The following is a 17364-nucleotide window of genomic DNA, read 5'->3' on the forward strand; positions in this document are numbered from 1 at the left end:
CCACACTAAAACCCCCTGTAACCCCCCCTGAGTTTATGATACATGATTCATCCAATCAGTGTTTGTGCTTCTCAGTGAGGTAGTCAACTGACCGTGAGATTAAATATGTAGGAAAAAGGTCAACTGGCCCACGCTGACCACAGTAAAGTATAAAGTCAAATTCTAAATCATACTTTTCATATTAATATTAAGATGAAAGGAAGGAATTATTGTGAATATAAGTGTTGAATATATTTCAGTCGAAAGTCAATTGCGCATACCTAAGCAATGTGTTAAAGTCCATATATTTCATCACTGTCTATCTAGGCAGATGCTTTTATGCAAAGTGAGATTCAATCGAGAAAACTTGGTCAGCCTGTTACGTGGGTTAAAAGGCTTGCTGAAGGGCCCAACAGTGAAATGAGGGGTAGGAGTCGTAACTCACTGAATCCTGATACATGGAGCCACAAAACAACATGTATGTATGCATGCATGTATGTACCTATGTTTGTATGTATCTATCTATCTATCTATCTATCTATCTATCTATCTATCTATCTATCTATCTATCTATCTATCACTTCCTACTGACAGAGGATAAAAAATGGGTGACATTTAAAAAATATTTACACTCCCTTATTTAAACTTGTCCTTAAATGTAGGCAGTACAGATGGGATCCTGCCAATAAAGCGATTCTCTGTAAACCGAAAGCCCAGAGATACCCAAATAATCGCATCAGAGGACAGCAATGCAGCTTTCACAAAAGCACTGAACCAGACCACCATTTATGTTAGCTAAAATAGAGAGACATCAACAATGACTTCATGGAAAAGGCGGTCGTCGCTATGAGCAGCCTAGACCCAAGCCCTAGGTGTGGCGGAGGACATTAATTCACAAAGGGAAGGTGTGCATTGTTGTTCTTTGTTTGCTTATGTGAGGGCAGCTTCAGAGACCATGGTGGTACACCTGGCCTGGCCTGGTCACCTGGCAAACGGGGCATTTTCCCTATGGGCCGACGGACCTTTTAAATATTTTCACATTTCTGGCTTAGCAAGACCATCCCATCCCCTACACTCCTATGTGGATTTAGGATAACCTGGGTAAAATTGTACAGACACTCTCCATTGCCTTTCATTCATTCTATGTATCACTGAAGCTAAATCCATCACTAGACTAAAAATGTATTATCTAGAGAAATGCAGGGCGGAGGTGAAGGCGAATAGTTTTCTCAGTGTTTATTAATATTTCATTAATATTCCTTCTGTGCTGCTTTTAAAAAATCCAAGTGGCTGGCAATTTTTTTTAAACCACAGATCTATTATTGTATTTACCTATACTGGGAATAAAGGGCAAAGGCAGAAGCTGAAAAATACGGTTTCCCTTGGCTGTCCCCTGTCTGAAAGCAGTCTCTTGTGGGTGATCTCCGACGATGATGAACCCGACGCCCTGCAGGTGGTGCCGTCCCGTCTTACTAAGTCGTGCCGGGCTGTTTAGGGAGAGCATCTCCGCAACAAAACCGACTGGAGGTGACAAACGTCTGGTAAAGCAGCCCCGCGCTCCGACACACGCTCGCACTCGCCGCCGCAGAGAGCTGCGCTCCTGCAGTCAATGCGTCCTCTCCGCACCCATCACATCTCATTTAGTCGCGTCGCCCGTTTTCCAGCTGATCGGGTTTTGCGCTTAAGGTGGTTTGCATGCCAGGCGACGAAATCGTGGGAAGTGTTGGCGAATTAAAGGAAATTCACTTCAGTTCAGCATTTGCATTGGATCCGAGAGACAGAAGCTCTTCTGATCAGGGTTAGGGAAAAAAGGCACCTGAATCTACGGGTACTTAGGTTGCCCCACTACTACGGATCTTGTCCTCCACCTACAGGATTGGGTCTTTCTTTTTACTCCCAGCATTTTAAATAGCTGTCATTCGGATCGTCCTCGGATTTTCGCTTGTGCCCAAGTGGTGACTTGTCCCTCGGCAGAGATGGATTTCTCCCCGGCATTCCTCATCTGCTTGCTCACTTTCCCGGTTTTTGGGGACAACACGAGTGGCAGATCGCGGAGCTGCGCCGATGTCAGGCACTTCTACAGCGGCAAAGGCTTCAGTTTGAACGGAGTCCCCGACAGCGAGATATCTGGTAAGACAGGCTAAATTAGAAACTGTAAGCACATTCCTTTGTAGACTGGTGTCAGTATCTGCATCGATGTAATGCGCCCTTACCGTAACGATCTAAATAATTCGCGTTATTGGGAGAAAGCAATACCATAATTTTGCGGACACAAGGAGGACCGCTTGGGAGACACGTGTGTGTTTTAAAGCGATGTCTTACACTTGGTGCTGCATTTTCTCCAGTGTGGACTTGTATCTCCCCTTTATGTTCTGACATCAGATTCTCTGCTTTGCACTATATATGTAGCTATGCTTAAAGACAGAAACATAAGAGAAACTTATAACTAAATAATTTTATAAACGAAAATTATTCTTTTTCACCTAAAAGTTCGACATTATTATTATTATTCATTGTTATTATTATTATTACAAATTTTTATTATTATGTTATTGTAATGACGTTTTTAAGGGTAACTCTAGGTACGCTATATACAGATGTTTGCCGTGTTGTTGTGTAGTTATTTGCAACAAATACTTCGTTCCCCCTTTTCATGGGAGCGCTTTTACTGGAACCCCTACCTGAATATTTCTCTCTAAAGAAATGACACAACATTAGTTCGGAGTTTGTCTCCTAACGAAGGAAATATCGTCATTACCAAAAAAAAAAAACAACAAACAAATAATAAAATAATGACTTGAAACATTAAACGCGTAGTGATAGAAATGGTCGATGTTTTCGATAAGGGCAACAGACTTATCGAGTTCGTGCTGTTTTTCTCGATTGCAGCACATATGACTCATCTGTTGTTAGTTTTGTCGTGAGATGCACAGGTCATTTGTTTTTCCTCTGTAAGCTATTCGCCTGTTTTTACAGATGGTGTAATGACATGTCTGGAGGTCACTTCCAATTCCATTGTCGGCCTGGGAACTGTGTGTACCCTTCTGTAATGGATAATGAGAAGTGCATCCCTTTGGGCAGTTAGATGTAGCCTTGAAGAGTGTGTGACTATATAGAGAAATTACTAACGTGACGCTATTGTCTGACCACGTGAAAGCTGTACGGTAAAGTCCTGAGTCCGGACAGCCGATTATAATAATGATGTGCTACGTCACGCCAGATCCTCCAGGTAGGAGCGTATTCACATGTTGCTTCCTAGGTGAGACCATGATCCCTAGCAAACAGGTGAGGACATCTGCCCATGTTTGGGTTTTTGGGGTAGATAAAACCGACAAATGTGGCTTTTTCTAGGCTTACAGTGGTGGTCTTCCTCCTTGGAATTTGTTTTTGTTGTATTGCTGCACCATTAGTCTGCTGTGTTGCAGGTGTTTTAATCACAAGGAGTCACACGCTGAACTCTAAAAGTGATTATATTTCATGCCTGGAAGAATTTGTTTCTTAGTCTTAAAATAACTAACACTGCTCCTCTTACTTTACTGGCCAAAGACAAGATGATATTTAGGTGTCCAACCTGATGCTGTAACTGCCACAGAAAAATTCCAAAACTCAGATTTTTTTTCCCCAAAACTGCCCCCCATGTGGTATTTATTACACATTTGACCTCCCTTTTTAAACAGAAGAGTAATATCATACATTATCTTACATAAAAAGCACTGCAGTGTGATATATTGTTTAGGAAATGACTGAGTCCATGAGTGGGGATGTGAACGCACATTTAACTTGTTTCTTATGACTCTGTAACAATAATCTGTAAAGTGACTTAGTTAATCAGGTTGATTAACTGCATGAAATAAATCAGTGCAGCTGAATATAGGCCAAAGAAAGCCAGCCTTAGTCCTTGTAATGCATAATCACTAAGGTGTTGAGAAATGAGTCATGCTTGTGAGTGTTCGTGATTTTCATGTCTTTGCAATTGCTGGCACTAGATGCAATATCTCGCGAACCATTTAAGTGTGTCTTTTAAGTTTAAGCTTGAGCGAAAATATATATACCCTTTGCGTTCCTGACCTTTACCTAACAATCTTTGCCTTTTGTCGACTCATAGTACTTTCAACTTTCGACCAATGTTTGAACAGTTCTTAGGCAACATCCCCAGTTATCCATGGACAAATCAAATGATTGGTTTATTCGGGATGAGTTTGGATTACATACAGAAGCAAGGCTTATTAAAAAAGAACTGTTGTCTGCAGAATCCTTCCAAGTATCTGTTGTGTTCAGTAGTCGTCGGTTTTGTTCACGTAACCCTTTTGCTATATGAATGAGGGAGTCCTTTGTCTTTCTGTAAGATGAGCTGCATCCTTTGTTGCAGTCAGGCAGTGATCTGGGATCCCAAAGGCACAGGGACCAAAGTTATTTCTACTGTCCAGGAAGTGACTTGATTGTGCTGACAAGAATGATGCCCGTGACAGGTTGACATGGTGGAGATAAAAAGGTTCTTAATGACCTGGTTCAACCAGGCTTTGCTTGGGTTTTTTTTCAGCACCTTCCATCACTAACAAATAGCTCATAACAAGAAATCAACCACTTACTAAACTGTTGAGCTAACTCGGATGTTAGGAAGGTTTAACTTTAATCCAGTTAAGGAGCGTTGTTCATTATTTGAATATAGACGTCGTGGGGAAAAAAACAGCCTATAGATTTAATGTTTTGCTTGCTGACAATTGCTCAATATTTTTTGTAGGCATTTCTGTAACTGTTGTGCAAGGTCAGTGATTTTTCTCAAGGACTTCCTACTTGAATCAAAGTTTTCAGAAAAAAATATACATCCATTTACAAAATTTTTGTGCACCATTTTAGCCTTTAAGAGTCTTTAAGAATTTAAATGTGAACGTTATGAACTTTGTGATTTTCCTATGCTTAAATCCTTGGTATTAAGATCCCATAATCCTCTTACATGTGTTGTGAGTAAGTTTATAATCCTTCTCACGCCAAACTTCCTGAAGTGCTGATGTGTGATCCATTGAAGTTGCCATTGGCAGTTGTGAGCGCATAACAGAACCCCTGCATGTGTTGTAACCGGGGAAATTAGCCTCTCCTGAAGGAGGACTGAGTAGCACTGGCTTTCTGATTGGTTGTGAGTTGTTGGGGGACAAAGACCAAGGTAGCTGACAAGACACACCAGGGCAATGGATGGTCTTCACTTCAATGGATAAGTCTTCCTCCACCTTGTCGCTCCTTCCCCTAGAGAAAGAAGTGTTTTAGTACATTAGCAAAGGCAAGGGAGCCAACAGGTTGTCCCACTGTGTAGGAAGCTGACTGGGAGCGCCATGTGATCCAGTACCCCCAGGTGTACTTGTGCTTTGGTGTCCTCCACAGAGGAAGGGTTTTGTGTTGACTGGTGTGAATGTTCTTGTCCTGGGCTTCCTTGTTGCCCATGGTGTAATTGCTAACTGGTATTGTCCCTTTTAGATGGATCCCCAGAGCAGTGAAGTACGACAGTAGAATGCCAGTAGTGGTATAGGGAAAAGAGCAGAAGTGCCTTAGTGTTAACTATATCAACACACTCAGTACGCCTTTCCTTTGTGTAGAAGCCTTTGCTGTTAAACAATCTTGTCCTTTGTGATGAATTGCATTGTGTTTCCAGCAGACCTCGCTCCCAAGGTCAGACCGACTCCCTGCACACAACTGCTGAAGGAGTTTAGAGCAGACAGGGGAAGTGTGGGTAACGGAATGGGTGGGGTAGCGGGGGGGGGAGGTGCCATGGGGGGGGGGGGGGGTGCTTTGTGTGGAGTTAATTTGATTTACAGTGTGATTTGATCAGTCGAAGAGCAGAAGCTGGATTTTAGGTGGCAGTGGGCAGGATGATAGAGAGAAGGTAGAGATCCATCTTTTTTTTTTTCGCTAATATTCTACTTCCCAGTTTCCTTCTGTCCCCCACAGAGATTTTTGAGTTCATTAGCTTAGGCTTTGAGAAGATGCTAAATGGTGAGAAACGTCAGAGAGCAGTGTCTCCTCGCTTTGGGTGTGTTGTCTTCTTTCCAGGGATGTTCCAAACTGCAATCCTAATTCCCTTACTTGTTTGTTCTTCTTGAGCTCCAGTTACTTCCCTAGTTCCTACCACAGTATAGTAATGTTCCCATGCTATAGTAAAGACAAACCATCCATTAGCACGCAGATGTCTTGTTCTGTGACCACAGCACTGGTCGTACAAGGGAGTGATACTCAAAATCTGGTGTAACTAAAGCCAATCAAAAGCTTCCTGTTAATCGTATCACACACCAGGCAAAATAAAGGCCACTTTGCTTATTGTGTCTGCCAGCATATTTGAGTACTGCTTTTTACCTTTGTCTGTGGAGACTCTGTTGGAACTGGAAGTCTATATAAATATCCATATAAATGTTAGGTGTAGTGATCCCTGTAAGTGGTGTTAAAGCATTTTTTTGGGGTGGGGTTATTAACAAAGAGGTCATTTTCCTCTTCTTGACTACCAGAACAGTTCCAATAAAACAGGCTGGATTTCTGCTAGCTAATTCCACTCTAGCGAAGGTTAACTGCATTTTCCTGGTAGCTATATGTTATTGGCTGGGTAACACTGCCTGTCAGGCTGGCATTGTCCTCAAGTTAGCAACAGAAGGACAGGCTAGTTTGTCCTTTTGTTGTCATCTAGTGTTTCTCTCTGGCTGGTACAATTGCTGTAGCATTGTCTTGTTGGAGCTGACTCTTCTCAAAATCACTGAGTCATCCCATCTCAAGAGCAGTTGGGTTTCAGGTTTATCGTCCAGCATGCATATGAATGCGAAAGCTCATACATTCTCTTTTTAGTCTTGCATGTGTTCTTACACGAGTCCAGAGATCCTTTGGGGGCTGTGGATGGTTGAAGATGCCCCGAGGTGAAGACCGAGAGGTTGCTGGAGCATCTGGAGGGAGATGATCATTTCATGGGCACCATGTGGCAGGAGGTGATGTGTGCTTCTGTGCCCCTAATCAGAAGGTCACCACCTGTGGCTGACAAGGTGATTTTGGTATTGCACCTTTGAGCAAGGCCCTTAACTATGGTTTCTCTGGGGATGCTGACCTCGCTCTCAGATCCTCACTTACACGTCGCTTTGGACAAACACATCTGCTAAATTAATAAATGTAAATGTACCAGCCTTCACAAGACATTCTTGGCAGATACCTAACCCCCCCCCCCCCAGCAGAAGGGGATTACAGCTTCCTGCCACATAATTCGAGCTCCTAGGCCATACTTGGGCTGCTCTGCTAGACCTGATGACCCATCTCATTGTAGCACTAGTCACGTAGGGGAGGCCGGCACCACCTGAGAAATAGGCTTCACCCCCCCTCACTTGAGCGTCCCTCCATGCACAATTTTTGATTTGTCTTCTAAGTGTCATCCTCTGTATGAGAATCCTAAATGGCCAGATGTAGTCAGGAATCCCCCCAGGACTCAGAGGGGCATCTCAATGCGAATTGCAGGGGGGGTCACATGATTTCGGCTCACACGTCTCGCCCTTTAGTGTGAAGCGCATCATGAAGATTCATGAGCGATGACCACTCCTGGGGGCCAGAGTGTTTCGGAAAGTGTTTTCAGAACCTGCATGCAGAATGCTAATGCAGAGCTCAGCAAGATCTATCATCCTCATTCATTTTTGTTGGTTGACGCCCATCAATTCTTTGCTGTTTTATACAAAAGGAAAAGTGAGAAACAACATGATTCATTTGCTGTCTACTTCAGACTGTTTGGGACAAATTTGAAACTTTATGGGAAACAAATAATAATACAAAAACAACCTGACAGCCCATAATGGACTGACGCTTGATTTTTAATATGAACGTCCTTAGAGAACATATTCAGGTTGTGTCTTATACCATCACAACAGTGAGGGAGGTTGATAGCATCTCCAGTATGGAGAGGGTGTGAGTAGAAAACTTTGTCATGTCATGTGACTGAGTCACATGTATCAGTATCGATCATAGTTGTTTGTGATTGGGCCTTTTTCTAGCAGGAAGGAGTGGCAGGAAATGTTTAAGGGTTTGGGATTGTACTTATAACAATCTTAACATCCAGCTGTATGGTTTGGGTTGATCTGAGGGTGTCAGCTGCTCAAGTGAATGTTATTGAAATGTGGCTAAAATGTACGTGGTGCTACTGGGCTCTGTGCAACTCTGTAGATGTGTCCGGAAGGTTGTGGGATTGAATTCCATCTGCGGCGGAGTAATCACATCATCACTGGGCCCTGGATGCTGGCTGGCTCTGTTCTCTGACCCCATAGCTTCCATAACTTGTATTTCATTTAGGACAAAAGTGTCTAAATATATGAATGTGAAATGCTGAGCCACCCTTTAGACAGCCTCGTCTTCCTGGTTCCTGGGGGGGGGTTCTGGGGAAAAGGGAGCGAGGTTTTCCACCTACGTCACTGAGCCGTCTGAGAGTTTGAGGGCAGGAAAAGAGACTGTAATTAAGCAGGGAGTGACAGGCACACGTCCAAAATACTGGGCTGGGCCGTCCAAATGTGCACTTATGCTGCCTTTGAAGGACTAAAGCAGGAGTGCTGTATCTGCTAGTGCACTGTCGCTGGGTCATGTGAGGCAGGGCTGTGCATCTCATCCTCACTCGCTGCCGGAGTACCCCGGCCCGTGCCGGCACCTCAGCTGAAGGACGCGCTGCTTCATTTAAATACAATCCTGTGGATTGTGAATGCAGCTACCCGGCCATGCGGGCAGGGTCCTCACTCCCCCAGCCCTGAGAGAGAGGAGGGGGCTGGTTAGCAACAGAGGCGTTACTCCTTTGTTGATAAGCACAGAATGACTGCATGGTTGTTCTTCCATGTTCCTTGTTCCTTAGTTGTGTTTGGGATCTGTGAACCTTCCCGGGTTGCGTGTGGCATCTAAACCTTTTTCTGTGTGCCCCCTCACGGCCTCCGCGCTCACACTCTGCGCCTCCCTTGCCTGTCCGCGGCCTTTCGGGGGCTGGCAGACTTGGCTCAGGCATCTGTCCCGTTAAAAGGCCTTCTCTGTGAATGATTCATGACGTTTGAAGCCTTTCTCCTTGGGGGGGGAGAGAGGGATATCGCCGCCTTTTAAGAAGACAGGACACACATTCTGCACTCTCACACTCTTTCTTCCTCCGCCTCTCCCACTCTCTCTTTCTCTTTTCTGATCTCTCTCTTTCTGCCCCTTTGAGTCTCTTCTGTGTATGATAGCTGCTGACAGTCTCAATCCCTTTTTTATCCAGCCGTTAAAGCGCTGATGTGCCACCTGCTCATCTGAAACATGTCCAAACTTATTGTGTAATTCATGTTCTTTTATTAACTTCTTGTTGTTTTTGAACAATTCAGATCTCTCTCTTAATCGTGTGTTAACAGAATGCCTTGTGGGACTCGAACCTGCAGTTTCTGGCTGCACATAAGAGTATGAATGATTGGCGTTGGGCTTTAGTGAAGGGTGCTGTGCTGTATCTCTGATGTTTGCCTCAGCTCCATGTCTCTGCAGTTTGCATGTTTGTCCTGTGTTCCCACCCACAATCCAGAGGCATGCAGTTAGCCTGGTCGGTGCATGTGTGTGTGTGTGTGTGTGTGTGTGTGTTTGTGTGCGCATGTGTGTGTGTGTGCATGTGTGTGTGTGTGTGTGTGTGTGTGCGCGCATGTGTGTGTGTGTGTGTGTGTGTGTGTGTGTGTGCGCGTGTGTGTGTGTGTGTGTGAGCGTGCGTGTATGTGTGTGTGCGCGCATGTGTGTGTGTGTGCATGTGTGTGTGTGTGTGTGTGTGTGTGTGTGTGTGTGTGTTTGTGTGCGCGTGTATCTCCTACAAAGGACTTCTGACCTATCTAAGATGACCTCTGCATCATGCCCTGACCTTTCTTGGGTAAGCTACAAGTTGACTGTTACCCTGTAGCAGAAAATCGCTTATGGAAGATAGATGGATGGAATTTTGAAATTTTAATCTGGATTGGGGCATTTTTGTGGAACTCAGAGTCATTTGCCTCTGAAGTGTTATGAATCGGCCCTGATAAGTAATTCTGAGTAAGGAGCATTAATTTCAGTGGGAGCGTTGAGGCCTGTGCCCTTAATAAGCAGCGTGTACTTTTAGCAGGGCATGGGGGGGGGGGGGGCAGAGATCGCATCCGACGTGCTGCGTTTGATGGCATTAGGAGCATGAGCCTGATCTGGGCACTGCCAGGCATTTAAGGCAGAGCTCACAGGAGGGATAAGTGCCCCCCCAAACTGTGCTTTGCTATTACTTCTTGGTTGTTCTTGGTTACTTTTTGGTTACTCTGGTTGTATAGTTTTGGTAGTTGTTTTCCCGTTTTGGTTCTGTATTGATTTTATTGGCACTGTGGTAACTGGTCAGATGGTGGTAACATCATGGAGGGAGATCAAATCGGGGGGGTTTCAGTCACTCATAGTGTGTGATCATTTGTGAGAGTGGCCGCCCCCTGGTGGATGGTGGACTTTCCATCCAGGTGTCTCATTCCTCATGTCCTGCACTTCCCATTATGGGCTCCATGCTTAGCATTTCCTTGTACCAGATGAGTGGGGCGGGGTGGAAGATGTATGGCAGGAGATGCTTGTATCGCTAGTCTGGAGAGTCACCAGCGTAATGTATGAATTTGACGTTTGGGGCATGCGGGTAGATGAGGAATGTCCATGGTAATGTGTGAAGTCTGTTGATCACATGAAGTGGCCCAGAAAGGCACTGGCCAAAGTAGAGATCTCTGTGTCGCCCCGGCATCCACCGGGGTGAGACCGTGCCAGGGCCTGATCTGCAGCCCAATTATGACTAATGGACTAGATGTCGCCAAGAATATTAAGGCTCTGCTGTGTGCAGGATGTCTCAGCTGGCGTTCTCCACTGTGAACCGCTCCCAGTCAGCAGGCCCAGGGGAATCTTCCTTTAGGCATGCTTGTACCATTGGCTTGAAGGTTTTTTGTGTTTTTACGAGTGTGTCTAAAATATAAACCTGTAGCGTTATGTGGCGAGAGAGAGAGAGAGAGAGAGAGACTGAACATGTCAGCTTAGACACCACCAGCACCTTCATGGTGCACGGTGAAGCAGAATGAGATACTCTGGATGATTTTGTCGATTCAGTCCTGTGTCTGGGCTTGCAGAGGTCTATGTGAAACGTGGGTCCTCAAGCTCGATGACACAGCACTGAAGGCAGCGAATGTAACCTCCCTCAACCCTTTGGATCATGCTTAGCAGCTGGCTGACCCTGCAGCTCTTGCAGCCCCCAGCTCCGTGGGCTAAGAGCACATGCTCCAGTTCCAGCAGTGCACCCAGTCCTGACATGTTACACGCTGGCTTTTTATGCAAAGAGCAGCTCATTCCAGCATCACAAAGCGACTGGGGGGTGGTGGCACAGGGAATGTCTTTGATAAAGGGGGATGCCTGCTTGTTTTAAAGAATGTTCTTGTTTTGCTTTCATGCATAGGAAGCGAGGGCGAAGGGGGGGGGGGGGGGAAAGTCCCAGTGAAACTGCAGTGCTGCAGGATGTGGCATGTTCTGCTGGCAGGAGAGAGCCCCAGCCGACCGGCAGATCCGAGCTCAATAAGAGCCTTCTGTCCATTCATTTATCCCGGCCACATTGGTGTGGGAGCAGGGCTGTGAGGGTGGAGCTATGAGGCGTGGAGATGGGGGTGTCACTGCGTGGCACTATGGGGGGGCGGGGGCTCTGTGAGGCCACTATTGAGATGACACCTTCCAAGGGGAGGAGTGAGGGAATGTGACTCCAATACACCAGAGGCTGATCCACTAATCCAGTTATTAAGTGTCAGGTGAGCAAATCTGTGAACCAGTAGCAGTAAGTCCTTCACTGGTTGGATCAGTACTGAGTGACTCAGTTAATCCAGATACTTAATCTTATACCAATTACTTAGTGAGTTTACTACAACAGGCTGTGTTAGTCAAACCGCTAGTGACATGTCCGCTAGTTCAGTGAGGTTTCTTCACCATGTCTGCCTTTGTAAGACTCCACCTCTGGGAGTCTTGCACTGGATTATCTACTGGGCTCGGAAGTGCTGGATCTCCAGCCTGCTCTGGTTAATATCTTAGTTGAACAAAGTGGATTATAAAAACCTGTAGTATTAATCGGATACAGGTTTAAGTGCAGTGGTTCTGCGTGTAGAATCGTTAGCTGATCTTGGATTTCATTCTTGCTATTTGGGAATTTGTAACCTTTTCTATTTTACATATTTCAATGTTGTTTTAAATACCCCAAAATAGTTGAGCACCCCCTGATCTAGAGAAAAGGAGGCTCTCACTATAGCTGCAGCTCCTGGTTCCCTGTTTGGTGGTACTGAGTCTGCTGGGGAGGGGGGTGGCGGAGATTGGCTTGAGAAGGAAGGAGCAACTTATGGCAGGAGGAGAGAGAGATTGAGGAAGAGAGAGAGACTCAGGAAGGGAGAGACTCAGGAAGAGAGAGAATCAGGAAGAGAAGTGAGACTCAGGGATAGAGCGAGAGAGACTCTGGAGGAGAGAGAGATCCAAGGAGAGAGAAAGAAACTCAGGTAGAGATAGAGAGACTCAGTGATTGAACGAGAGAGACTCTGGAGGAGAGAAAGAGATTCAGGAGGAGAGAGAGACTCAGAAAGAGAGAATGACACTCAAGAAGAGAGACTCAGGGAGGAGAGAGGCTTGGGGAGAGAAAGAGATTCAGGAGGAGAGAGAGACTCAGAAAGAGAGAATGACACTCAAGAAGAGAGACTCAGGGAGGAGGGAGGCTTGGGGAGAGAAATAGATTCAGAAAGAGATTGACTTACAGGAGAGAGACTCAGGAGGAAGAGAGAGAAAGAGGAGGTGAGAGAGGGAAACTCGGGAGGAGAATGAGAGAGATCCAGGAGGAGAGAGATTGAAGAAGTACAGTGGAAGTAAAGAAGACAGGCAGGGTCAAAGTGAGCGTAACGACACAAAATGGTATGGTTTTCAAAAGATTATCTTCTCCCGGTGCTCAGTGGAGGAGCAGAAGGGAGGTGTACTTTCATACATTTTTCTGTGGACATTTTTCAAATTAGACCCGTTCGCATGGATATTTGTCCCCCCCCCATAGCGGCCGTGTGCCTTATGACTGTGGAAAGTGGCGGCAGTCTTAGCCTTTATAACGCAGGGGAAGATTGAAGATGCCATCCACCCAAATGCTGGCTAAGGCTTTGCAGCCCAGGGCCCAATATAATTCCTGGGTATTATAGGCATAGAGAGATTGGAGTCCTGAAATATGTGCAAGGTAATTCCCCAGCCTGAACCAGAGTGTTACTGTACAGCTCCCTCTAAAATGCCAGGCGGATGAGTAACGGATTCTGTGTTCGCTCACCGAAAGCACATTTATCTGTGTGCCGTGTGACTTTTATTGGCTTTATTTTAAGTGCAGAGAGACTCTATCTGTGTATATGTGTGTATCTGTATGTGTGTGTGCGTACAGGTGCTTACAGCTCTGTGAAACTTCCGGAAAGGCACACATACCTGTTCCTAAATACCTGCCCTGTGGCCAGTGACTTTTTCACAGGGCTCCCACTTTGCAATACAATCTCCTGGTGTTTGCCCACCCTGCTCCTGAAGAACATTATCCTTTGTCATAACCTCCTCAGAAATAGCCCAGAGCAGTGGCAGTCAAGATGTCTGATGACATCATTTCTTGTAGTTTCTCCATGTGGTCTGTTTTAAACAAGTAGATACAGGCTGACCCTCACTCTACATATATCTTATGCTTATACTGGAGCTTGTTTTTGTTTAGGAAAATGTTCCCATGTTTTTCAATTTCGGTTGGGACTGATAAGACACCGTATAAGATTCTTTGAAAACCGTAGCCCTGTTTTGGTGGCTGACTTCCTGGGTTTGAATATCTTTATAGACATTTAGCACCAGTTTTATCAGAGCTAAGTATATTTGGACTGATATCAGCTCACCGCTAACATATGGTCTCGTTTTGGAGATCACAGGGTATTTTGTAAAGGACCGTGCATCTCTGTACAGTGCTCTGCAACTCTATCAAAATACAGCCTGAAAATATGTGGCTCAGCCAGAACCACAGGCTAGGAGATGTCTGATAGACACGCTGTACCTTCACTTGATGTCTTCTCCTTTCTCAAATCTGTAACCTGCACCGAATAGAAAGAAGTTGAACTGTCAGTATCGAAGCCTTACATGACTGAAAGGTGCATGATCTCCTGCACTTTGTGTATTCAGCATAATTTTCAGGTGATCTTTGTTTTCCTGCTCTGCCTCTGTGTAAAACTATCCCCAGGTGTATGTGCTTTAAGGTGAGCAGTGTTTCTGGCTCTGGGCTTGGGGTGGGGTGAGATGGTGTGGGGGGGCTGAACTCCCAAGCCGCCTGTGCTCTCTCTGCAGGGCTTGTGAACGTCTCCGTCTCATAAGACAGAGGTGAAGTTGCAGGTGACTGAGGGCGGCGGGATGATTACCCATTGAGAGTCATATAAGACTATAAAGATTCTGACCTTAAGGCACTGGTGGTGGGGGGGGGGGGGGCTTGTGGTGACTTAGTCCTTTTGATCTGGGCTGAGAGGAAAGGAATACAAGGACATATCTCAGATCTGTGGGGGGTGGGGTGGGTGAGTCATGGATCAGCAATGTCAGACAGTCGAGGTGACTGTCGGGTGGCCATGGTGATGTAGGCTACTCTCTCTCTCTGCTGGAGACCCCCCCTGGCAATTTCACATTTGACATGATTCCGTCTTCAGGTAGAGCTTCCCAGTAGACATTTAATTTAAGTAGGCAGTCAAAGAAAATATTTATCAGTGAGGCGGCATGGTAGTGCAGTGGTTAGCACTGAGATGGGCTGGCCCCCCATCCTGGGTTGTTCCCTGCCTCGTGCCCATTGCTTCCGGGATAGGCTCCGGACCCCCCGCAACCCAGTAGGATAAGCGGTTTGGAAAATGGATGGATGGATGTTTATCAGGGTTTATGTGTATATTTGCTCATAAAAAAACATTATTTTACATGAAAAACATATGCAAATTAAGAATAACATGATAAAAATGAAAAATAATTACTCCTGTACTCCAAACAGTTCCTGCTGTCCTGCTGGATGAACACTGCTTCAGTACCCCAACCTCTCCTCAGTGGACCCCAGCCATTCTATGTATTTGGTAAATTGCCCCACCAACTCTGCATCTGTTCCCTCATCTCCACCCAAGACGTCGTGTGTTTGTGAGCCCTGACAGGCTTCCAGCTCTTGAAGCTGTTTCCCTCTATTCCAATGCTCGTGTATGAAGTTCATTATTCCCAGAACTCCAGACTAACTTTTCTAGTGGTAGCACTGGTGCTACCAGCTTTCACTTTTGGTGGCTCACTCTAGTTTTTGTATTGATGAAAGACTGATAGTGACTCAAGACCTGGTGCAGTAACCCCTTCACATTAATGAGGGTTTGGGGCGGAAGATTCCCACAAAAGTGACAATTTGCGAATCATACTTGCCCCCCCAAACCTTCACCCATAACAGCCTGCTAGCATGATCAATGAAATAAAAAGTTTATTTATTATGCATTTCTAAATAAACAGTACTTTACGGTATACTTTGCATTTTGAACTTTGTCATTTCCTGTCTAGACCTACTATATAATAAACTATTAACAATTAACTATTAACGATCAAATTATGCCCAAATATGCACAAAGTTACTACTGTATCAACGGGGACCAACACGGTTTGTACTCAAAAAATGTTAAATTAATGCGAGATTCCAGCTAAGTGAGTGCATGTGAGTGAGGCTGGGTACCGAGATCAAAATGCATATCGCAGCTCAGCCAAGACTTTTACTATTACTATATTTGCAAAATTTTTTATCTGAGCATTAGCTTCAACAAGCTAACCTCTCTTTGGCTCCCTCTCCACCAGCTTCCTCCTCTTTCTTATCATTGTTTGTCTTTGCTTCTGTTCTTTCATCAGTTTGAATTTACATACATACTCCAGATATGGAGAGAGCAGCTCAGAAAAGACATGCGGAGCCAAGGAAAAAATACAAACTGCCCCTGGCACGCTGGCCCTTGTAGATGGCGTCGGAGCTTGGCTGCGCTGCACTCGTGTCGAGAGCTGCTGGAGACAGCATACGGGTCACTGCGTATCTGTGTGTACTTCATGACCTCATGCTCGGCCGTCCAGCTGCAGGGATGAACAGATCAGCTACCCAGATCACTGCCCCTTGTATTAAGGGCCCATCAGCTAAGCACCCTCTCTGGAAAACAAGCACCGCTGTCTACCTGCTTTTGCATCTGGGCTCCCGTTACTCTTACTCCTATTCCTGAGGCTCAGAAGCTCCTCAGGTCCCATGTCCTTTACAGTGTGGCTTTCAGTCAACATGAAGAGGGAGGTTGAATTGAACAGCATTTGTATTTCCAGACATCGCAATTGGTCTGGTGCCAATAAAGTCACTCTTTCTAAGCCGGATGTCATCCACAGGCTTCCTAGAACAGTGAAGAGGACTCGTGAGTTTGATGAGGGGGGCACACTCAAAAGTATGCATGAGACTGTAGGCGAGCCTTTAATTCCCCCTATAGTCCAGCACGACACACTTAGGTAGCTCTCTGCTCCACCTGGCAGCTGCATCTGTACCCGTGCAGGAGAGTATGTAGGTCAGGGAGATTCCGCACAGCTTATTCGATGGCCATGCTCCTCCGTGGGTCATGCATTCCACTGGAGCGTGGAAGGGTGCTTCAGTAGCGGCTGGAAAGCATTACACCGCATGCTACTGCGTCTCATCTCAAGGTCTGTCCATCAAAGGCACCCAACAATGTCATCTCCAGACGAGAGGCATCTTAATATTCCCCACCAGGCGTGCCACAAGGTGGGGGAGGGGGGCTTTAATATGCTCACTTTGCTTTATTCTGCAATGGGGGGGGGGTGCTGATGTTTAAAATCTGGCCTGGATCCAGCTGTGCACACAGTGATCAAACTGATGGTGCTAAATGGCTCCAGATCAGTGTAGTTTATGGGGGAGGATGATGTAGAATGACATCGACATTGACTGCTCTGTCTGCCTCATGCGTGGAGGTCGGGTTTTTCTGCAAAGACCTGCTGCTCTCAGCTTCCTCAAGACACTTTCATGTCTTGAGCTGAAGTTCTCCAGAACGTACCCTCCTCTCAGCTGAGGTGCCCCTGAAGCTGGCAGGAGGCAGATGGTTCATTGTCTAGTCTCAGTGTTATCCCAGGTAGTACAGGATGACAGCCCCCCATCCATGAAGGGGGGGGGGGGTCAGTGTGAGGGACCAGGAGCTCCACATAATCCTTGACAGACAGTGAGAGAATCAGCAGAGTCCAGGCAATGGAGCGTGTCACTGCATCGCGGCGTCCTGCTCTGGAAAGGCCGCCTGATTGGCTGGGCAGATACTCTCCTCCCCAGGGAGCAGCTAGCTTCAGCTGGTGAAGGAGGCGGTTGCTGGG

The 17364-nt window shown here is 45.9% G+C and overlaps 1 protein-coding gene across 1 annotated transcript in view; it reads left to right on the forward strand.

The window, feature by feature from the left end:
- The first annotated feature begins 1426 nt into the window (after positions 1-1426).
- LOC125716650 (glypican-1-like) overlaps positions 1427-17364 on the forward strand; it is a 35949-nt gene continuing 20011 nt past the window's right edge. The window contains exon 1 of the mRNA XM_048989212.1: positions 1427-2109. Within this exon, the coding sequence (XP_048845169.1) occupies positions 1956-2109 (154 nt within the window). The 5' untranslated portion in view covers positions 1427-1955. The remainder of the gene's footprint in view (positions 2110-17364) is intronic.

This window comes from Brienomyrus brachyistius, chromosome 21 (genome assembly GCF_023856365.1).
Source record: "Brienomyrus brachyistius isolate T26 chromosome 21, BBRACH_0.4, whole genome shotgun sequence".
In the NCBI taxonomy this organism is placed as follows: domain Eukaryota; kingdom Metazoa; phylum Chordata; class Actinopteri; order Osteoglossiformes; family Mormyridae; genus Brienomyrus; species Brienomyrus brachyistius.